At 42.4% G+C, this 24,656-nt stretch overlaps 1 protein-coding gene across 2 annotated transcripts in view; it reads right to left on the bottom strand.

Moving 5' to 3' along the window:
* The window catches only part of GPR158 (G protein-coupled receptor 158), a 186,153-nt gene extending 173,048 nt beyond the window's left edge, over positions 1–13,105 (bottom strand). Inside the window, exon 1 of one of the 2 annotated variants that reach the window (XM_017817275.1) lies at positions 12,221–13,105. In XM_017817275.1, the coding sequence (XP_017672764.1) occupies positions 12,221–13,089 (869 nt within the window). In that variant the 5' untranslated portion in view covers positions 13,090–13,105. The remainder of the gene's footprint in view (positions 1–12,220) is intronic. The other variant, XM_017817274.1, reaches the window with a different exon arrangement.
* Positions 13,106–24,656: the final 11,551 nt, after the last annotated feature.

The following is a 24,656-nucleotide window of genomic DNA, read 5'->3' as shown; positions in this document are numbered from 1 at the left end:
AATATTTAAGTGCTGGTTCGAGCAAGCTCAATTTAAAACAGCACACACTACACTTCTAGAATATTTTTATATACTTTTAGTTTACAGCTTTGTGCCTTTGTACTTGTTTTGAACAACAGATTCTCCAGAAAATGCTCAAACCTTACTTCTACCCCAGTGAACTGGTTTTTCCATGTTCCAGGTGACCAACAACCTCAAGGGGCAAAACTGCCATACTGCACAGATTATCTCTTTAAGGTGTTGATATCAGCAGATTACAAACTTAATCGTAACCAGATAAGAAGGTACCTGACTCAGATGCTCATAGCAGTAGAGGTAGCCAATTACTCATCTAGTCACATGCAGATCCCACCAGGTCCATGTATACAGAAGAAAAGCAATATTGCTTCAACCTTATTCAAACTGCAACTCATTCACCTGAGAAACTCTCAAGCACCTTAGAGAAGGTCTTATTTCCTCTATATGGAAAGTTTTTCCCTCGTGTACATTTTGGTTTTAAGTGGTAGAAGAGGAAACTCCCCTTTGCTTCTACAAACACTTCTGCAAAGAGAAGTACAGATTGCAAATTAAGAGCAAACTAATGATTGCTAGGAGAGGAGAAAAACCTTAAGAGTCTGCTGTGTGGTACCACCAGCAAGCCCTGTAGGAACACAGTGTCGGTAAAAAAGGATATAAATATTTTCAAAAGGAAACTTAACTAGACATTACTTGCAAGAAAGACCACACACACGCCAGAGGAATTAGGGTCAGTAAGCACACTGAGCAAGCATTTGAGTGTGGCCTTGTACCAGAAATGCTCCAATTTGGAGAATTCATGGCACGTTCTAGTGGGACAACCATCAGAAATCAGGATAGCATCTTAAGACAGAGCCATGTACTGAAAAGAAAGGAATGTACTTCTGGATTTCTCACATCAGAATAGATTGGGTAACTTGTATCCTTTGAAAGCTCCTTAACTCAATTACTTTGTCCAAAATAGATGCAAAAATCAGATTCATACAGCAAGTGTCATGGCAAGAAACCTCTTGTGATCATTCAGTCCAACCACCTGCTCAAAGCAGACTCAGTTCAGTTGGGTTTTTTTTATAACTTCAATAATGAAGACTTCACCAGCTCAGGGAAACCTGATCTAGTGACTGACCACCCTTCACAGTGTCAAGAAAAGTTTTCTGATGTTTAAAATAAATTCCTTGGATTTCAGTTTGTGCCCCTTGCGTTTTCTGTATCCCCATTGAATAAGCCTGAGAAAGGTCTGTTTCTGTCTCCCTTTTAGACTTTTTCACTGGGTATTTGCATACACATAAAGTGATCCTGGAGCCTTTTCTTCTCCAGGCTGAACTGTACCAGCTCGCTCAGCTCTTCTTGTCTGTCAGATGCTCCAATCTTGAACTTTGTGGCCCCTCACTAGGCTTGCTTCAGTACATCCATGTCTCCTGTACTGAGGAAACCAGAAGTGGACACAGCACTCTTGATGGAGCCTCACCAGGCTGAGTAAAGAGGAAGGATCACTTCCCTCAACTCATTGGCAACACTCTTCCACAGATCAGGAGGCTGTTGGCCTTCTTTTCCACAAGCACACATTGGTGGTTCATGTCAAATTGGTGTCCACCAGGATCCCCCAGGCCTCTCCTGCCAAGCTGTTTTCCAGTCATTAAGCCCTCAGCCTGTATTGGTTCATGGGATTATTCCTCCAAAGGGATATCAGATGGCATTTCCCTTTGCCAAACTTCTAGGTTCTTGTTTGCTCATTTCTCCAGCCTGTTTCAGCCCCCCAGAATGGCAACATAAACAACTGGTCTCTCAGTCACTCCTTCCAATTTTTATCATCTGCAAACTTGCTGAGACAACACCCTACCCCTATTGTCCAGACCACCAAACAAAAACGTTAAAGAGAACTGACTCTAGTATCAACCCCTGGGATATATCAATAATGACTAACCTCCAGCTGGACAGACAGTCATCTATGCACAGAAGGCTACTGGGTTGGTTAAATACTATTTCCCTTTCATAAACGCATGCTGACTGCTCCCAATCACATTCCTTTTCCTCATGTGTTTCACAAGGAGTTTTCACAAAGATTTGCTCCATCACCTTTTCAGAGATTGAGGTGAGGCTGATCAGCCAGCAGTGCTTGAAGACATCAAGTACCTTGGCCTTTTCAACATCCTGCATCACAAAGTACACTTTTCCATCCAACAGCAAAAACCTTGGAAAGGACCTTTAAGATCCTTGAGTCCAACCATTAACCTAATACTGCCAAAGCCACCACTAAACCATGTCCCTAAGTGCCACATCTACAGAACTTTTAAATATCCTCACAGAGGGTCACTCCACAACTTCCCTGGTCCAGCTGGCCATACTATTGCTGATACAAGATGTTCATGGTCACAGTCATATTCAGATTGTCTCCATATTCCTCTCAGGTTACCTGACCCTGCTTCCACCTCTTGCGCACTTTCATTTTATGCTTCAGTTTTGTCATGATCTCCTTGTTAAGTCATGCAGGCCTGAAAGTCATCTAATTTCAAAATATTTTCATAAAACCTCTTCCAGAAATAATAAAAAATTCTTCCATTTCAAGCTAAATGTGTTTTCCTTTTGCTTCTCTTGTGTTAAAACTTTTCTTATGAGAATGTTTGTCTTTCACAAAATACAATCTCATCAACTCAATACAAACTTTTCTACCTACACTCTTCAAAATGCACAACCTGAACTTCTAATATGGTTAAGTTGTTCTGGTTTTCCCCTTTCTCAAAGCTTTGCAAATTTCTGGGGTGAAAATCTACAGCAAGGAGAAACGGTACAGACCAGGAGCAGGATCATGAAAGCAATTTCTAACAGTTACAATCTACCATAGGCTTTCAATTTTTTCCCCCATGGTGCACATTATTGTTTTTCTTTGAGCAATACATGTGGCATTTACAGAAACCATCAGGATGGTACAAGACTTCTACTGTGTTCATTTGGGATGCACTGCCATTTTAAAACACCACCTCAGACTTGTACCCCACGGTTATTACACACAGAGTACACCAATATGTACACGATACATTTTTGAAATTCATCTGTGATTAATACAGTAGCTGGCACAGCTTGTTTAGCCACCCACATTTTCAGTTATTTTTGACTCAGTATTCGGAAAATGGAACGTATGGAAGAATACATCCTCCTAGAATGTATATGGACCATCTCCCTGTGTTACATTTATTAAACTAATTGGGAATAATGGCAGTGTTGCTATCCTGATAGAAGCAATCAAGACAAATATCAAGGGTATAAGAGTAGACTCAGCTTGTCAGCATAACACATTCATCCACACTGACAATGCTGCCTGGCTGAACCACAGCCACAGACATAAGTTAACAACAATAGTACTGGTAATTGTGGACCATCTGGCAGGTAAGTATATTTTGCTAATCTCCTTATAACAATAAATATTTTTTTCCTGCCGCGATTTTCAACCTTTTCAAATATATATATATATTTAAGGATTGCGTGTTCATGTTTAACATGTAGTTAATTAAGAAAGAATTAGTTGAATTGTATATAACAGATAATAATTGAAGAATTATGTCATCAAGGATTTTTTGTCAGGTCAGAGGTTTGATTTAAGAGGCTTTAATGTCTGTCTTTATTTCCAGTACTACTGTTTGTTGGCATGCTGTTTGCCTTGAAATCTGTGCCAGAAATTGATTTAAGCTTATTTTCCCAACCTACTAGCTATCTTGATAGTTTCAGTAGTTATAATATTTCATTGTAAAACATGTTGTAAAACCTCTATCTACAGAATAATTTTTTCTGCCTCTACTGTTACATCATAAAAAGAGTAGAAGGAGCATGTTCTCTTTCTCCCAGTCAGCTTACGCTAGAACTGCACAGAATAATAGCCTGCCAACATCTAAAAGGTGATAAATAATATCTTTGTCCTCTAGATCTTCAAAAGCTTTTTTGGCACAGAGGCCATCACAGCTCAGCTAAACAAGCAAAGCCTGTCTTCTGAGTTTGTACACTTATTTTTATACATGTAAGCACTGCAAGCAATCATAATTAAGGTATAAGGCATGGTTATCACACACTGAAGCAGACATCATCCCCCAAATCTAAGCAGCTGCTTAGATTCTTGCTGCTGTATTCATTCAGCCCTACATGATGGCCTTCATAAGTCCTCCTTACCATAAAATGAGGAGATAAGAAAAACAAGTTCTCTACAGCCATCCCAAATCTGCAAATGCCCGCACCTCTAGACAAATGCCCACTGTATTTAGAACAGCCAAGGTTTTCAGGACAGATGCCTATTCTGACCACACATTTTGGAGGCTAACACTTTCAAGAATATTAATCTTCAAATAGTGCATACTGACATCTGAAGCTCCTCCATCAAAAGTAATCCTGGTGTCATATTCCCAAATTACTTTCAGCTATAAGTCTTTCAAAAGCAACTTGAACCTGCAGAAGCTGCTGTTTGTCTGTAAGTTAATATTTAGGATTCTGCATCACTTAGACATTGTTAAAATTGTTACCTCTGCATATCCAGCCAGATTCATAAACGGCTACTGGGACATTACATACAACCTAATTTTGACCTGGTCACAGAGTTACCTCTAATTCCAAACTAATAGGACAGAGAAAGACTTACCTAATTCCTCAGCCATAGCATGACTGCTGCTTTTCGGCACACATTTTCATAGGAGAACCAGCTTTCACTAAAAATAAACTGAAGTGAAGAATAATACACAGCAGTGTGGGCACATGAATTAGGATTCACCTGCAAAAAAATCCCTCTAGGCCATTTGGAACAGTACTACAGTGGCAGAATACTTAAAGCTGAATCCTCTGTTGTCTGAAGAACTATTTCAATCTGCCTCCATATTTATGGCATGCAATGCTGCCTCTCTGGGGATTTCCCTCCAATTTATTCAGAGAGCTTCCTAGATACTCCGAGGGGCAGTGATATCTTTTTTTCCTTGAGGATGCTTAAGTTGCTGCTAGCATCTTAACTCTGTCACAAAGCATCACCTTATATAGGAATGCTAGGTGTCAGTGATGATGGGGTACCACTTATATTAGATTCTCCCTGTGAAAAAAGGTCTTGAAGCCAAATTCAAGTCACTTACTAAGAAACCAGCACTTTTTTTTTTTTTAATGTTCCCATTACTATCCATGAGGGGAAAGAAAGGTTCTCAAAGAACGGTACAGAACATGATAGAAGAAAAAAAGGTTAGGAACACAAAACTTTTGAAATAGAAGAATTCTACACAGGAGGGATGGTCTCAGCATAACCATACCAAGTCCTCTGAGACTGAAGATTTATTCAAAGGTAATAAGGTCATTTTAAAACTGAAAAGTAAGTGGAAGTCAACATTAGGAAAAAAAATTTAAAAAAAAGGGAAAACAGAGAGGCATAAACCTGGGCAAGGAACATAAAAATCACAAGAATGTAACACAAAACCAAGAGACATTTTTTAGAAACAACATGTTAAAAGTATAGGCTCTACTAATTAAAAACACTTCAAATATGCCAGAAACATGAAAGCTGAAGTAGGATCTCTAAGGTCAACATACAACCAAGATATAAAAATTTCTCAGAGTGAAGACAGCTTTTGCCAAAAATGAGTTATTTTCATCCCTCTTGAAGGCATTAATGTAACAAAAGCCAGCTTTCACAATACAGGACAGTTAACAAAGCTGGGCATCACAACTATCCCTTCCTTGTTTGGCACATTCACAGCTGACCACAAATGGGTGGCCACTGACAAAGGCTGCAGGTGATAAAAACACTTGATATAACCCACAACTAAATCTGGCTGACACAGAGAAAATATAATAAAGAAAACACTTTGAAAAGTCTTCATATTCAAGAATCTGGGATGTCCCAACAGTTTTAGATTCATGAAGCAAATTTAAAACCAGAAAATTATGGAAGCCATACTATATACATACTGTGGAATACATAAATACATTACAGAATACAACACCAAACTACATTGCAGAAGACAAAAATGTGTTAAAAAGCAACTTAGAATCACGAAGGTCAGTTTAATCTATACTTACTATCAACACTCATCCAGAAAGAGTCTGAAAACCAATTTATTTTTATTGCTTATTATTGGCAAATTGGATATAACCATGATAGGAGAACTCAGCACTTCCACCGCTCTTCCATTTTTCCTTAAGTACCTGCCAGAAGCTGCTTTTGGATCGAGGGCTAGGTAAGGCTTTCATCCGACCTAACATAGCAATGCTTTTTTTCTTACCTTCAGGAACAATTCTCTACCTCAGCCTACATTCACAAATAGAATAGATGGCAGTCTTGGAGCTGAATCTGGGATAGTAAGGACTGCCACATGTCCATCCCCTTCAAAGGAGCGTTGATAACCTGCTGTGCTGGAAGTCTTGCCCAAGGGGGATGGGGATAGAGGACAGAGGAATTGGAAACAACAGTTTGACCCAAAAAAATAGTTCCTTTTATTGCAACTTAGCATGTGCTACATAATTGTGGACATTTATGCAGTAAGTGTATCAATGTTCTCATGGCCATATTTAACTTCTTTCTTCAAAGACCTGCTTCTCTTTCTCCAATACTGAAGAAAGCTGAATTGTGTTTCTAAAAAGAAAAAGTCCTACTTATTGTTCCTTTCCTATGTTTCGTCACCATCCAATCTTCTATCCCTATCCATGACCTCATAAGAAAAATGCCAGCAGAGACATAATTGATTGCCTAGACAATACTTAAAACATACTGGGGGTTTCTACAAGCAGACAGTAAATTATAAGAAGTTTCTTTGTTCTAACTTTTCAGGAATATAAATCCAAGACTTTCAGAAGCTCTAGGAAATAAATTATTCCTTTTCATTTTTAAAACCTGTTCTAAATCCATCCACACATTAAATCATGTTAAGGGCCAGGATACGTTATAAAAAAAAAATTATAAGTTCATAATTTTAAAATATTTTCTAGATTATACAACTAACATATGATGTCACAAAAAATTAAAAAGTCCCCTTAAACAGTTAAAGTGAATTTTCTTTCTTGGCTCAGTACTGCGACTAAAGAGAGATTAGGGGGGAAACTAAAAAAAAGGGGCTAGAGGAAGAAATTAAACCATGTTTAAAAGAAAAAAATTACTAATTTTTACAACATCATGTCTACGTTTGGGGTTTTTTAACCAAGCAATTTAATAGCTGTAAAATATTTAGCAGAATATGAAATCATGTATAATCCCTAAGAAATTACATATTTGTCATATATACTTCTACCTCCATGGTTTAATCTGCCTTCAATAATGTTTCCTTAAGTTAGAGTCCCATTATAGCCTAACAACAGAGTGGTCTGAGTCATTGTTAACAGTACAGTGGAAATCACTATATTACACTGCCTTTAGGGAAGAAACAGTTCAATTTAACTGTGCAATAAAGATTACCTTTGCATCAAGGAATACCTTCCAAATAATTGAGAGAAGTAGCAAACTTCTGGAAGACAGAAAATTTTAAGATGCTACACCCGATCCAGCCAAACTTCAGAATGAAGTTATCTGTAAATGCTCCAGAATGTGACACCATTCAAAATAAAATAAAAAATTTAAAAAAAATTCTCAGCTTGCTGACTGACTACCTTTCCACCAAAACAGATATTATTCCATTGCATTCTCCCCAAAGTCCTTAAAAAAAAGATAGCAAATACTGTCCTGAATTTGGTGAAAAATTTGCCTAAGTACAGTGGAAGAAGAAAAAAATGCCAATGTCCCTGTATCCTGAAGACAATCTGACCTACTAGATGGGAAATAATGTGAGACCAATGACCAGTTCCCAAAATGTTGACACATTACTAGATGACATTAAAGAAAACGAGAAGAGCACACACGAGAACATTTTGAACTGCAAAAGCAGCAATTCATTAATCAGAGTTTGGGGATAATTGATGTCATTGCACAAGGCTGAAACATTGCACATGAATCTGACTAACCATGTTCAGGAAATACAGGAATAAGACTTCAGAAGAAGGACCGTGGCAACAGAGAGCTTATAAAAGGAGCCTAAAGAAAGCCAGTTTGTGTAGTCCAGTAAACAAAGGTGGAGAAGGGACTGTTGCCTATAAACAAGTCAGGGCAGTAAACATCAGCAAGGAGTGCTACATCAGATAAAAAGCAGTTCTGACCAGAATAAATGGATGAGAACTGACTGTGAATAAATTCAGACCAGAAATCAGAAGAGGTTATGCCACCATCAGGTTGTCCAGAGGAAAGCCCACCTACTTTAAGATGAAGATTTGTAAATTGATGACATTGAGTGGGCTTGTAACAGCGGAGGACTGAATCAGTGACCCAGAAGGACTTTTGGGTTTTAATTTGTATATTCCTAGTGGCTGACTACTTGGTCGTCCTTCTTTCAGCTCAAGAAGTGATCTTCCTCGCTTATCTCTGAGATTGCTGAAGCAACGAAAACCTCCCACTTCTTCTCCAAGGGCCAAGCAAATACTTTTAGAGAAGGAATTGTATTTACAACATGCAGCTCCTCATACCTTTCCACTTTCTCAGCAGGGCTGCAAAGAGGTCAGTTGGGTCATCATGTGCTATGAAATATTGTTCATTCTCATCACATGATAGGCAGTAGCAGAGGAGGGTCACAGAAGATCTGTGACAAATGCTATTGTGTTCTACCCTCTGCAGCACTAGAGTTGAGGAGTGATTAGGCACATTAGATGGTGAATTCCAGCTGCAAACTGCATCAGTTTAGACTTCTTAAGAAAGGAGAAGAGATGGTTAACATCAAGTGATTACTTCTAGTCTCTGTGGATCCACATTTCTGAATGAGAGCTTGCACTGCATCTTGTAAGCAGGTAGTAATGTTCTCTCTCTGCACTTTGGGTGGACCAAGGACCAGCAAATGCAAACAATAAAATACCAGCAAGCACTGCTAAGAAGCTGCAGCCAGCCAGCACTACTAACTTAGCATTGTACTGGGCTAATGTGATCCCACTGGGCCTGAACAGCTTCTGGTACATTTATCAGCACAACCAAGTTGTCTTTGGTTTCTGTTTCATCTCAGTATTGTCCTACAGTGTTAGCCCTGACAAGACAACCTAAAACAACCATATTCTCTCCTTGGCCTTCACTTTGGACAGTTTGGCAGCAATCTCTTGGTAAGGAGGGAGGTGAAATTGAAGACAGCAAGCTGTTTGCAAGAGCCCCCTGGGCTGTTAACACTCACATCCCCCAGCATAAAGCACTATAACCCTTCACAAGGTGAAGAGCAAAGTTTGCTGGTTTTTGCTGCACCTTCAGAATGCCATTGACAACAGCACTACAGTAGTAGCATATATTGAACATAGCCAGTAGTAATTATTAGTATTGCCTTCATTAAACTCTTTCCATTGCTATACCACATGACATACTCATCTGTTGCTGCCACAGAAGAGATATCAAGAAGAAGGAGCAATGGGTTTTCCTTCTGTAATCTGAAAGAACTCTCTTCCATGGATATAGCATACTCCTGAATGTCTTACCCTCATATACCATACCATAAACCTAATACAAGAAAGAGTCCACAAACTGGTAGAATAATATTAAAGTGGCATGCACTACATTACCATTAACAACCTCGTATCAGATTATTAAATGGAAGGAGCATATTAACTAATGCATTAATATCTTCCTAACAGATGGTTCAAAGATACTTTGTTTGGAGAACCAATGTAGCTTTTTCAAAAGATGGAGGTTAATAAATACTGTCTTATCATACAGGCTTTAAACAGGAATTTAAAGTCAAAATATTGTGTCACTCAAAGACTGGTGGTGAGGAGAAATAAAGCTTATTTCAAGAGGCACCTTACAGTGATTCACAGTAATTTTCCAGTAACTACATTAGATTTTACATTTTTCTATTGCGTGCTCGTACCTGGAACCATTTTTCCTCTTAAGAACTCACGCTGAGGCTGTGTACCTATCAAGTATAGAAAACATTCTGCAAATATTAAGACAAACCATAAATCTTGGAAGAAGCATATTTTGCGTGTAGTATTTCCTATGTAGCTGTAAAGTTACTTTCTCAATATCTAAAAAGAAAAAAAAAAGTTTGTATTAGAAGCCTATCTTTCATGTAACATACCTCAAACTAGGAACATAAGAACTATCATTTAGCCTTGGCAGAATATGTGCACATGTGTATTTATAAATGTACTTCTTCCACCTGCTTCTTTAATAGTTACAAAAAACATACAGACTCATTCTCTTAGAAATGCTTACCAACAACAAAACTTTGTTAGTTTTGTCCTAACTGTTGGGTATAACAGCGATACAACACTTAGCACTTGCACAGCATACTCCACCTCAAGATCTTCTAAATACGAAGTGGTTCTCCAAGCTTAGATGAGCTTAATGGATGCCCTTTGAAGTATCAGAGTTAGAATAGGCTATTCTATTTCTTCAACTGAAGCGACTCTCACGTGGCAAACAGAGGCTGGGAAGGCGAGGCAGGGAAGGCAGTGCTCTTACTGCATCCAGGAGGACATCTACTGGTTGCCTCGGTTGGCCACGGTTACTCCAAAAAGGGACCTGGTGTTTCCTGCATACCAAAGCTACCACAGCAGAAACCTACACCACTGAGATGCCTTCTGGCATCACAGGATCTTGGCACAGAGCTGAGATTGAAGCTTTAGACATGAGTTTATTTCCTCTTCATTGAAGACAAGATTGAAGCTTCTTTGAATCATGCTTTATATCCAAATTTACATTCTCAAATAGCTGGCTTGTGGCTGCCACCCCACCTCCAGCCTGGTGATTCTGCAGGTTCTGTGAACCTCTGTACCCAACAAGAGAATATCAGCCTACATTAACTTTCATCCACATCCTGAAATCCATCAAGTGCATTTCAGTGATCTATGAGAAGTTTCCTGAACTTCTCTGCACCCTCTAGGGTCCAGAAGAGCTCTGCAGTAGACCTATTCTTGGGTTTTGGTCTCAAGAGGAATTCAGCAACAAACAGCCAACAGATGAGCTCACTTTACCTTAACCCTACCATCCCCATAAGCATGAAAATTTCAAGGCAAAAAGCAATTCAATAGAGAAATAAGCAGTCACCCTCCATTCAACAGATTTTTTTTTTCCCCTCTAAGGATTCGTGACTGCATTCATATCACTCTGATCCCACTGGATTTCAGACTAAGCCAACAAAAACAGCATTCACAGACACTATTGCCTCATCACCTAGGTATGGCAAAATCTCTTTGGTGTCTGCTGTGTTCTTATCTATTCTTACCTACTACTAACTCATAGCACAAAGCAAATTCTGTGTTCCTCTCTCATCCTCTGAGAAATGCCAGCTACTTCTGGGCAGTGGGTATGCCCCAATGGGCAGAGCTACCCATGAACCCCATCACAGAACTGCCAGCAGGAAAATCTGGCTTCTAGTACCCCACAGGTTGCTCTCATTCTTTGAGCAAATCTCTCTGCTGTCAAAATACAAAGATACAAGAAAGAGTCTTTTATATTGTCCCTTCTGCTAGTCACAGCTCACTACAAAGTCCTGGGATTAACAGCAATAAAAAATACACAAATCTTTACATATTCCAGGTATCAACTACACAGCTATGTAGCCAGGAGTGTCCTAAGGAACGCTTTCCTACTGCCAATTCAGGTTATAGCCACATGCACTATGACAGAACTGCTGTCACCAACGCTTATTTACCTAAAAGTGTACTGACCACTGACCAGGCTTGAGCACCCCACCGTGGATGCGCTCTGGAGACCAGAAATTGCAGTTTACCAGCACAACACTGAGGTTTCCAAGCTGGTTAAAATCATAGCTGGGGTCAAGCTAGGTTTAACTACATGGTATACTAAGAAATAACACCTCAATAAACATCTTCCTTTTGCAGGTAGAAATAAACTTCAACCAGCAACTGCTGCTCTCCTCTCCCCACCACAAACACACTAGGAACGTAACCCACATGCACATCTGCTTCCAGGGAAGCAGGTAAAGCAAACGTTGTTTTACAGATGGAGATGACAGCGATTCTCTTACTGAGCAACAGCTCCCTAAGGCATAGGAAGGTACAGCTCAACAGGAAGGCCTGAGGTTGCCCTGCGGTGTCACTGAGCAGCCCGTGCGGCAGGGGTTGATCAGGTCACTCCAGAGACATAGCCCCCCTCCCTTAGGAGGGGGGCAGAACCACACCCCCACTCAACCCCCCCTTCTCAATAGAAAGCAAGAAGAACTCCTCCTACCTGAACTCGGGGATGACGTTTGGCCGCCCATAGAAAGCCGCCGAGAGAGTCACCAGCCAGCCGGGTTTGTAATTCCCATTCTCACACTCCAGGTATGGTGAGGACCACCTGATGTGGTTCTTATCAGCAGCGAAGCTCTCCCGCCTCTTCCAGCTGTTCTCCAAAGTTTTGGGGCCCGTGTTTAAGACCTTCCTGTGTAGATGTGGCCTCCACTTGCGCTTCAAGCTGTGGAACCACTCTGTTTCCACAGAGGCATTGGCCAGTCGGTGAGCTGAGGAGGATAAGTCCTGCAGGAGAACATGGCTCTCGTTCCTGCTGGCCTGGAGGAAAACCTGGGGAGTGGAGGAGAAAGGCTCCGTGCTAAAAGTGATAGCTGCCCTGGAGATGTTGGGGTCCTCCTCCAGCAGGCTCCTGATCAAGGCGCGGTACCACTCCAGGTCCTCCTGCAAGTTCTGCTCCCGCGACTTATTGCTCTGGAGGATCACGTTGAGTAAGTTGGTGGCGTGGGTGAGGGTGCCCAGGGCCCCATGCAGGGAGGGGTGCGAGGTGAAGCGCGACTTGCCAGCGAGGCTGGCCAGCTCGTACCGCCCGGAGCAGTTGGCTCGCCGCAACTCCCGGGAGTCGCCCGTGTAGAGGAACGAGGCCACGTCCTGGGGCACCTCCTCGGCGAGCCGCTGCGCCAAGATGGTGCTCTCCGTAGAGCGGCTCCGCGGGGCCGGCGGAGGCTCCCGGCTCTTGATGTGGTTGTAAATAGACTGCGTCCCTCCGAGCGCCCGCTCCCGGCCGCGCACTGCCTGCCCTTGGCCGGCGGCAGCCCCCGGTCCGCGCTGGGCGAGGAGCAGGAGGAGAAGAAGCCAGAGCAAAGCCATGTCCCCCGGTGCTGCCGGCGGCGCCGGCACGGCGAGGCGGCTGAGGATGGGCTTCGCGCAGGCGGCCGCGGCGCAGGGGCGCGAACGCGCAGGGGCGGCGGAACGCGGCCCCCGGCCCGCGAGTCACCTGTGGCGGCGCCGCCCGCGCCTCCCCCAGCACGGGGCGCGGCGCAGCCCCACCGCCGGCGCGGAGCGGCGCGCAGCCCCTCCGGCGACGGCAGCGCCGAGCCCGCCTGCGCCTCCTCCCGCCGCGGCCACCGCGCTCACTGAGCTGCTACTGCTGCTGCTGCCCGGCGCAGCGCGCAGGGGCGGCGGCGCCCGCGCCCGGCGCAGCGGCGGGTCCCCCCGCGGCGCCCCACCGCCGCCCGCGCCCCGCCGCTCCGCATCCTTCGGGCGCCGCGGCCGGAGAGGGGGGCCCGCGGCGCGGGACTGCCACTTGCTGCGGGAGTCGGCGGGCGGGGCTGCTGCGGGGCAGCCAGCGCTCGGCGCTCCGAGCGAGGACACCCGGCCGCGAGAGGATGCTCTGCAGGCGGCTCCACCACGGGCACCGCGCGGCGCCCCTCACCGCCGGCCCTTATAGGTGTACGCCGGGCAGCGGCCGCCCTATGTGGCCGCCTCGCCTGTCAGTCAGCCGGCAGCCACTCACGGGGCAGGAGGACGGCGCCGTGCGGCGCTGGGGGAGGCGGTGCTGCTGCCGGCGCGGAGAGAGGCGTCGAGGCACCTCTTCTCACCTGCCGCCGGCTCAGCGCGGGGCGGAGGCGGAGAGGCGCCCACCCCGCCGGCACCGCTCGGCTCTCCCGAGGGTCGGGGGTCGCGGGCGGGGAACCCGCGGGGGCTAAGCCGCGCCCGGGACTGCCCGCGGCGGGGGGCAGCGACACCTGGTGTCGGGGCGAGGGGCGGCGCCGCTCGCTCTGCGCCCACGCTCCGGGGGCGACCGGCGGGAGCGACCGCGGGGCGAGCGGAGGAGGGGGGTGCCGGTGCCCATGCCCAAAATACCTCCGCCTCCCACCGCCGCGGGGAGCGGGAGAAGCCCGGCGCTCCGGGGAAGGCGGCTACAGCGAGATCTGCAGCGTGGGCTGCCGCCTGTCAGGGCTGCGTGCCGCCGTGGGGAAGGCACTGTTGCCTCCAGCGGTGCAGGGGTGGGTGGCGGGGACACGGGTTGCTCCTCGGCTTCCGCCGGGCCGCGTGGGCCCACTTGGGCTGCCCCGGAGGGAGGAAGGAGGCGTTTGGCTGAGGGAACGATGTTTGGGTGGGAATGGGCAACTCTGCCTTCTGGGATATCGGGGCCCACATCCAGGATACCCACATCGACCGCGGGCTCCTCGCGTGGGCTGCCCCACCTGCCCACCCTGCTTCACCTGCCCCACATCCCACTGGAATGGGCACTGAGCCACTCTCCCTGCAACTACAGTGGCTGGCTGATTGTATTTATATAACCATGATCTTTTCTTTTTCCCCTTGGTGTTTTAACTTCAAGGTGCTAATTCCTACTGCTGTTTTCAAAACTAAGCCCTTAATCCCGTGGCTTTCAACACTGACCTGCAGAGCACCTGTGTGGAGCCAAAGCAGCAGAGGCTGATCACTCAGCTTTCCTCCCGCTCTGTGGAAACCCCCCTTGGAATAACACAAATGCATAGAAGAGGTAGTTGGGATTTTCCAGATAAGCCATGATCAGTAATAACGATCTAGTTTAGCAAAGCATTTACTCCTGTGTTTAACTTGGTGTGTTTTCTTTGGCAGAAGTATTCATCTGCTCAATATCTTGCTGTTGGATGAGGAGTTTGTGACAGGAGGCAGTTAGCAAAGGGTGAATTTTAGAGAAGGTGGTCCACAGCAAAATCTCCTAAGTACAATTAATTCCATTCTCATTTAATATAAAATTCCATTTTGGAACTCAAAAGTGCAGATGAAGAGAGTAGTAAAAGAGGACCTTTTTTTTTCCTCACACACACACGTGCATGCACATCCTATAAGGAGCAGATTCCAGTAATGCAGAATATATGATCTAATTTTAAACCACTGACAAGATGTATCTGTTCCTTAAAGCATAATCTCTAACATAGCTAAATGTAAATTACATATATCCCAGGACATGTAACATGATATTATACATTTTATCTTTGCCTGTGGACATCTTTAATAGTCATAATATCTTGTGTGGATAAGAGAGAAAGTTATAAATACTTTTTTGCTCTTGTTACATGCAATTGAAGAGGATATTCACTGCCTAAGAAAAATTTACTTCTACTGAACTTTCCCTCAAGTGAATAGTCGGTGAGATTATTTAGAAACTGAGTATACTGAGCAGCTTAGAAGTTGGTATTTACAGTTTAGCACAGCACGGGGAGTCTGTGCTTCCAAGTCTGCTCTGAGCAAATACCTAAAGATGCATCATTTACTGCGGATAAGAGAGAACCAGCGATTTTGAAAGCAGCAGCCCTCAGGACTGAGCTAAGATAACATGGGATCTGTTACATGGGGAGATATCGCTGGCAACATAAATAAACAAGCATTTCTTTAATGGTACACCTGTGCTGGTTCTCTTTATTGACAGACAAGGGCTGTTCTAAAGGAAAGGTACTTCCCTGTTGAGAATTCACTTCCCCTATTCTAGCCTGACTATTAGTACCTATCTACATGGCAATAGACCTGCTAAATGTCCACATTCACACATTCTCAGGATAATCAAATATCCCCTTAATGTACTTGCATAGTAAGTCCCTTCTACTTACTGATCTCCTCATAGTCCTTCCAAATGCCCTTCTCCAGTAGCACTCACTGTTCTCCCACCCCCTTGTCCTTCAGTAAAAACCCCAGAAGTGTAGTTCTTAATCCAAAGGTTTGCCAGGAGCAAAGGCCCAAACGGTTTAGGGCACAGCTCCAGCTGCTGGAGGTCTCTCCCTTAATCTCAAGCGTTAGAAGACTCTCTTTCCTGTCTTATCGGTCTGCTCTGTGTTTGTGCTCCCTGCACCACTTCTTCCAAGTCAGAGGGAGAGAATGACAGGTTAGCTGGAGGACTTTCTCAATAAGGATGCCAGGATCGTTGTTGAGTCTTGTACCGCTGCATCACAGTGGGTTCAAAGAGGCTTTCTTTATCCTGTAGGGCTTCCTCCTGCAGTCAGTTCAGACCTGATCCCAAACATAGCTGCTACAAACAGCCAAGTCCAGAGTGAGACACAAACAGATTTTAAGCCATTGCAAATGTGCAGCTTCTTATAGCTTTGTAAGAACTGTGCTGTGGGACCCAAAGCCTGCTATTAATTGCCCAAATCCAGGGAATTGGCAATATGGAAAGATAATATCCTCCTAGATTAAGGAAATTACCAGATATTTTATTTATATGAGTTTACTAAGGGTTGGAAGAGGTGTAGAAACCTTTGATCTTTGTATTTTTGTTTAGTATTAAAATGCGCTGGTGGTTCTGGATTGTAATTCATAATCAGCTGAGCATGAAAGAAATCTGTTCAGCTGTGACCACGACAATGTGAAAACTGAATTGTGAAAATGGATGAGAGTCCCTGAGACACAAGGTGACTGTGACTGAATGATGTTTCCTATGCTTCTCCCTCAGTTGTGCCAGAGGTGCTGCATCAAGCCACCCACTGGCGAGGAATCAGGAGGCATCTGACCACTGTCCTGAATATATCTGAGTTGTTACAACTATTGCAAGTGCTGCATGCAATGTGCTTGTCCATGAAGTGTCTCGATTCACTGTATTACCTATCAGGATAGAAGTCAGCTCTACCTGAGTCTAATTACAGTGTAGAAAAAATAGTAGTGCAAAGTGTTAGCTGTTTTTAACAGACTGGAGTGAGTGTAACCTACTTTCTACAAGTATGGCCTATACAAAAAGATCTTGAAATTTGAAATGCTAGAAGCGTCAGAATTATTAAAATCAGCATTATTAAAAACAGCTGGAATGAAGGAAAGGCTGTTGTAGCTGTGAAATGTATTAAAAGACTCAGTTATTTATTAGTATTTGTTCTGGACTTTTTAGGTGAAATATAGAGTTTCCACAGGAGAAAGTGCTAAAACTTTTTAAATTATGTGTTGTATTTCTCTCACAAAACAGAAACAAAACATTTATCAAAATCATTGCTTATGCTATTTAAAAACACATGAAAAATAAAGTATTCTCAAAATAAAAATACTTTTAGCTTGATTACTTAAACAAATAATGTTCTTGCAGTGATATTTTTGTCTGTCTGATGAGGCCTTTCTGTCTGCCAGTAATTTCTGATTCCATTAGTTCATTTCAGGTAAGTTTGACAACAGTCTACAAGCGTCTACAAGTGTTGTGAAACTCACAGATGGATCAAAGAAAGCAACTCATGTTCATTTGTGTGCTGAGGGAAAAGCTTCAGAGTGAATTCAACAATTAAATGGTCTCTCTGGTCTTTCATTTGGCTCTCATATTGGCCAGTAAGCATAAATATACCCCAAAACAGCTGGAGCATACAGGGCAGCCTCCCTATCCAACAGCCAGGGAACAGCCAAGGGGGCTGGTGGAGTGAAACTCAAAAGGACAAGGGGAGTGGAAAGTACTGTTGATAGTGAACACAGTGCCATGAGGCTTTAATAAACTATGCAAAGAGTGCACAGGGGCTGGGAGAAATCCTATGTTTACTGCAGCAGAATGCGAGAGAAATAGTGAACACAGATCCACTGGAAAGCAGTTAGTTCTCTTGTTTCCTCTCACAAATGAATTAAAACCACCACCTAAATATTTCAAGGGGGGGAAAAAAGAAATATTAAATAGTCAAAATGCAGAGTACTAAAGGTTGTAGTTGGAAGTGGATGGAAGAAGCAGAAAAGGTTTACCTGTCAGTTAATGTTCACTTGTAGTGAGAAATTCCAACCCACTGGATATTTTCTTAAAAACATTGGGACTGACTGAATCTGACAGAAGTTATCCAGTAGAGCACTCCTGCACTGCAGCAGGCTCATGTACAGCATGACTATCTCTGGCAGGAGTTTGCCTGCCTTCTCTCAGAGAACTTCCAGCCAGGTACACTCCACAGCCACCCTAACTACCTTCTTCCTGGTTTCATCACCTTAGCACCAAGTGTGGGGTGAGGGAGTCCTGTAATATACTTAAAGTCTTCTTTGCTTTCTTTTTTTTCTTTGCCACCTTCCCAAAGCACAATCACTATAAACTACTGTCTGCAAAAGGCCACTTTGGCTTGCTCCTTTTTTTCTTTATCCGGGCTAAATTAACCAAATTTCTTAACGAGCTATGATTTGCTTTCTAAAACTGTTGTTGGCCCTGCTGTTGTCTTCTTGACTATCCATTCTGTTAGAGCCTGTTTCTCTAGGTGTCACCGACGACGAGACCTCCCACTATGCATCTTCTGCAGGCTGTTTAAAACTCTCTGTTAATACATCCCACATTGAGGTCTGCCTACTTTTTCACCTTCCCCACAGTATTGACCACTACTCAAGCCTGTAATGCTGAGTAATCCTCATAACCTTTCAAAACATATTGCTTCCCAGTTATTCATTATCTATTTTTATTTGAGGATTTGAGCTCTGCTACCTCTGTGTAGTACTGTGCACTTACCTTTGCTGAATTTTACCTTACTGATTTTAGACCATCTCTGATTTTTCAAGATTATCTTTGATTCCTATTCCGTTTTCAAAATGCTTTTAACTATCTCCTTGTTTCTTATAGTCATTTGCTAATGTTATGACCTTTTATTTCCTTATCCAACCCATTCATTAACCTATTTAATAGAAGTCATCTGAGATCAGAACTTTTCAGAAATCTACTTGAAATGTCCTCCTGGCTTGAGAGTACACAACTGATACTTACTTTTTGAGAATTACTTTTTGAGAATTACTTCAGAGGCAATCCCACTCATGACCCACCCATACAATATTTCCTTAGCTTACTGATGAGAACCTCAAGGTAAGTATATAGTGAATGCTGCTGATAGAGACATACAGCATATCTACTGCTTCATCAGTGTCCATGAGGTCAGTTATGTGCCAAAGAAGAAAATTCAGTTTGTTTCACATGGAGTTTTATTGACAATCCTACACTGGCTAATTTTAATAAATTTATTATTTCTAGGTGATTACTAAAAAGAGTTTAATAATTCTTTTGTAAATATTCTAGTGATATCTTTTTCATTAGTTTCTTTATAATCTCTTTTATCTCTTTTTCTGAAAATACACAGCATGATTTTTTTCCAACTTTAGAATCTTCCTCCCAAACACTTGGAATAGCAAGTGGTAGTATCTGTTTGAAAAATCTCATATTATCTCCAACAGAAAATGTTATTTTAAATTAGGAGAAAATGGTCTGTCAGAAAACATATTGATGACTTTGACTCCTGATTGTTTATGGAGAACTTGTATCTGATATGCAGCTGTATCTAATACGCAGATGCAGACTCTACATTTTAAATAAACACTGTTCAAAAGCTTTGTTAGCTTATTCACAGTTAGGAAAAGATAAGGGGATGCCAAAGTTCAGGTTCAAATATAGTCCATATACAATAAAAATGCAGTCAATTCTGCTTGTACTCTAAGGACATGATTTGAATGTTTGGAAACATTGCACACGTATACTGAGAGCTGGTGGTGCCTTCAGCCTCTGTGGCAAGGACACACAGTGTAATACACTTGCATTAAGGAGAGCAAAACTGCAGATCAGGACACATACCAAAAGTAGTCAGATCTCTGAGCTGGTTTCCACGTATTTCTTTATTTGAAAGTAAAACAAAGGTAAACCAGAAACGTCTGTGGCAATAAAGACAGAGTGCAGCAAATGGAATAAATGACTAGCATAGTACCTGAGCTGTCTTTATAAAGTAAATCCCACTTCCCCTTAATTTCCAATATAAATGACATGCTAAATAAGGACATCAAGTGGGCAACACCCTTAATAATGGTAGAAGACTCAGTGCTGTACCCAGAAGGAGATATTAGTGTTCCAGGCCCTATGTTATGAAGCCTAAAAGCTAACATGAATCTCCAGTCCCTGCAGCAGAATGAGCAGCTGAGCGCAGACCCTCAGCCATCCCTGGGTGAGAAGTGATACACATGAAGGAGTGCTCACTCCCCTGTTAATCTGTTTTAGCTGCAGTATTCATTCAAAGAGTAAAAATATCTCTTGTCCTTAGTCACCTAAGTCATACATTTGGGTAGAGATTAATGGATGTTGCTAAAGCACAGGCAGAGGTGGTAGGAGTGCTCACCTTCGGATTAATAGTCAGAGCCTAGAACATTTCTATGGAGGCCCTTCTCAACAAGAGCTTCAAACCCACAACTTTGAGAAGACAGCCCAACAGCAGTCCATCAGCTTGTCAGGGTCAGAATGGAGCAGGAAAGAAATGAACTAAAGATAAATGCACCAAGACAAGATAGAGGAGGAGTCACCTGAAAAGTAAAGTTTAAAAATCATTATAAGCATCAGGAAAAATGAATCTCAACCAGGACGTTATATTAAGTAGCTAAGTTTCCTATGAGCACCTTGGTTTCAGTAAAGAATTAGTTGATTACAATGAGCATCCTAATTAATATGGTGCTTTTTAACAACTGAATATACATCCTTCAGAAATATCAGCAAAGAATAATCTGCTAGAGAAGAGCACAGGCAAGATGAGTTTATCTTATGGGTTCTCTTATGACAAGAATAACATTCATAGTATTTCCAACAATATCCTAAGAAAAATAATTTTGTTATCAAGCAATAAATCATGAATGCACACTATTCTGTTGTAGCCTTACCCTCCTATCCTCATCCAGTCTGTACAGCAGTAAAATGCTATCTGTTGTTTTTCTCCTTGCTGCTTTAGGGATTTGTAATTACAATGCTTTAGGGCATTGTAAGCATTTTTTTTAACTTTTGAAGGTGTAACCCACAATATGATGGCATGGTAACTACTTTGAATTTAACTATATGTCTAGATGCAATATTCTCCCTCCCAATTATTCTACCAATGACTTTTTTTACAAATACAGTTCAAGACTAAAATCATCTTTCATTTACTCTCAGTTACATAAAATAGAGCAAATTGTCATCTGATGTAGATTAGCATATCTTTACTGAAGCCAATGAAATGCTATGAATTTATATAGATAAGTATTTGCCCACTCGCCTCACATACAGAAGGCAGAATCCAGAATTCCCATTAAAATGTTACAAAAACCTACATCCTCTTACATTTTGTTCTAAGAATTTGCAGATGTCAGCTAATGAAAATAAACTTCAAAGGGAGGAATAATTTGAATTAATTGAGAGTTAAATCATAATCTCAAAATAAGTTCTGTTTGGAAATGGTTGCTTTATGCTGTGTTGTTAAGTGGGTCTTTTAACAGCTTTGCTATTTGATGCAGAGTTGTCCACTTGAAACAAGAAGCAAATAACAGAAGCTACTGATCGTGGACCTTGAGGTTTGAGGCAGCCCTTGTCTTCATGCTGATAAAATATTCAAAATAAACTCTCTGTTAAAATGCTACTTTTTATTTTTCTTCTTGGAAAAAACAAGATTTACCCAAGAAAAACAGACTACCTTCTCTCTATTACTGGCCTTCTGCAACATTCCACATTCAACAGCAAAGCCAGAGGTGAGACATGACAGATGCTTAGACTCCCATTAACAGTGAATGAGAGGGTGATGCCAAAAATATTAGAGAGGGAAAGAGAAAGTGGAGCCAAGAAAATTTCATTTTTACTGACTCCTTTTTAATAACTTGTAAAAAGAGAGGCTCTGCTTGACTATAGGTCAGCCAGACTGCGCTCTGGAGGAGAAAGGTAAAGTGCCAGAGGTAGTACAGTGAGAAAAAGCAAATAATGATACAGCCTCTTGTCATATCTACAAGGCTCCAAAACACCCATGATTTTGATTTACAAAAGCAGTTTTAATCGACAAGAGGGTACATGGCTGGATAACCTTTGGGGAAAATCTTCAGCAGTCGTACAGACCCTATAAAACAGGGACAGCAGACAAGATTACACAGCCATTTGCCCCAGCAGTGTTGGGGTGGGAACTCTGTAAGGTTGATCCAGACTTGGGAGTCCTCTGGCATTGAAGAAAGAGGCATGACATGAAGAAATAAGGCAGACAATGGGTAGGAGCAGACTGACAAATACACTTTCATGTCTCCACTGAGGTTGTCATCACTGATGCCCTTTATTTGCCACTGTGGCATTTGTATTTCCTGAAGTGGATCACTGGTCACAAGGACCTGTGGTGAATAATGATGTACAGAGCTACATCAGGCATACAAATGGTGAAGGGGTCTCATGGGGTGTCCTAGTTAAAACAGCTGGGACCGATTCATCACTGGATGGGTGTAGCCCAAAACTGTGTATTCTATGGCCCTCCATGCCATTTCCCAGAAACTGTTGTCGGGGGGGGGGGCCTGCAAGGTGGGGGGATGTTCCTGTCCTCATACCCTTTTATGGAATTCCCTGCTCTGAGCATCCTCATACCCTTTTATGGAATTCCCTGCTCTGAGGAGAGGACTGAGCATCCTTTTATGGAATTCCCCGCTCTGAGGGAGGGATTGAGCATTCCTGCCTGAACTGGAGAATATATAAACCTGGAGTTTCAGAACCTTACCACCACTCGTGGGATCCAGAGGAAGATTGCAGCTCACCACTCTCAACCTGCCTGCAGCTCACGGCTCTCAACCAGACTGAGACCACCACCCTCAACTGGACTGCAGTCACCACTTTTGACCAGACTGCAACAGCTCTCCCACCAGCAGGTTTTTCCCCTCTCCCTTTACTTTAGACTCAAGGGGGGGCCCAAGGAACACCACTTTGTTCATGCCCCAGGGTGCTGGGTTATACATTTGGGTTTTGTGGGTTAAGACCAATTGTTTGTTTGTATAATTGTACTTATTGTATTATTTTAATAAATTGTTATTCTGACTTATAATCTTTCCTTTGAGTTGAGTTCGTTTCCCCTGCTGGTTTAACTTTTAAACCAGCACATGGGGCTAAGAGCTTTTGCTCTTTGAACTCAGCAAAAAATCCCTATAGATGAAGAAATATCTTCAGCCAATCCAGCATTCCCCTAGAATTATCTTCAAAATGAATGTCAGCTCAAGAACAGAAGGGAATTTCTGTACCTTTCTGTAAAATTGGAGACACTTGAATCTATGGTTCAACTGAGCAAGGATGACACTCGGGAGAAAGTGCTTGTTCCCCACCAGTTCTACAAATTGTTGGCTTCAGTGAAGATCGGAAGCTAATGCTGATGAGATAGAGGGAGAATTCAGCCATTATTGTCAAGAGGAAAGCTATTTCAGAGGAACATTTCAATTTACCTTCTCTAGAATGAGTTATGATTTCCCATGAGGGAAAAAAAAAAGAAAAAAACAAAAACAAAAACAAAAACAAAAACCATCAAACTTGGCAGCAATAGAAAGGAAGGATAACTGGCTTTCTACACCTAACCTCATTCTGCAGTTCCTCTCCCTAAGACATATTATAGTCAATGGTTCAGTTTTTGCATTGTTTTTCTCAATTCCTTTTCTAAGGCAATTCAAATAGTAAAATAAAAACAAAGCTTACATCTTAAGTTATAGCTTCACAGACATATTTGGTCATATTCAGTTTTCAGATAACAGACTGTTGATGTTTGTTTAACACAAATCATAATTTGTGAAGGGTGCCTATTTTGCACAACTTCTATCCAGCAGTGTGGTGTGGGTGTACTTGAGGTGTCTCCAGTGTTATCCAGCTGTTGTTTCAATCTATGTAACATGCATCAAGGGAGGACAGAGTGGAAGACTTGGGACTTACAGTGTCAAGAGCTATGTTATCCAAGGCTTTCACTCTCTTGCATTAAATGATTGCAATGGACAGCATCAGTCCAGTGAAGGACTTGATGGTGTCTCTCTTTTGCCAATGTAGGCTAAATGTAGGCACCATCTCTCCTGAGAATCAATATGCTTCTTGATCCCCACCGTGCTCCAGAAAGAGAATTATGAGCTAGGTCACTTGTTAAACCAGTGTCTCTCCCGACTCAGCTGCACCAAAAGACTAAAGACAAGGAAACCACATCAAGTGTTTCCTTTTCCAACAGTGTAAGTAGTGGGCCACTGTGTCTGTAGCAAAATACAATTAACAGGACTTGCAAGAGGACTTGCAATCCTGTCTCCTATACTGCTCTACCTGGTGTAAAAGGCAATCTGCCAGCTTTCATAGACATAACAGCATAAGTTTCCTTCTCCTTTACTGAGATACAGTAAATTCACTGATTCTGGGTAACCTACATAATGACATGCAGTTTTTCATATAAAATAGACTTTCAGTAGCTGTAAGAGAAACCAGCCAGCCCCAGGTAATTCATTCAAACACAAGTGACAGCTTTCAGAGAGGTAAAAATACAATGACTGGTGGTAGTAAGATAATCCAAGGACATCTTTTTGCAAGTGCACTGTTGTTAGTGTTACTTCCCTATTCAAAATCTACTTTTTCTTTTCAGTTGGTCTATGTAAACTCCACCTTCATTTTCAAATAAATGCAAAGGCTAAGATCTATCTAAACTGTAATCAATAGTAAACCACTCACAGATTTTGCCAGAGTCAGTATTTTAGTCTACACT

This window comes from Lepidothrix coronata, unplaced genomic scaffold, assembly GCF_001604755.1.
Source record: "Lepidothrix coronata isolate B3197 unplaced genomic scaffold, Lepidothrix_coronata-1.0 Scaffold59, whole genome shotgun sequence".
Lineage (NCBI taxonomy): Eukaryota > Metazoa > Chordata > Aves > Passeriformes > Pipridae > Lepidothrix > Lepidothrix coronata.
Note: the sequence above shows the minus strand (reverse complement) of the source record. Positions and strands in the feature narration are given on the sequence as shown.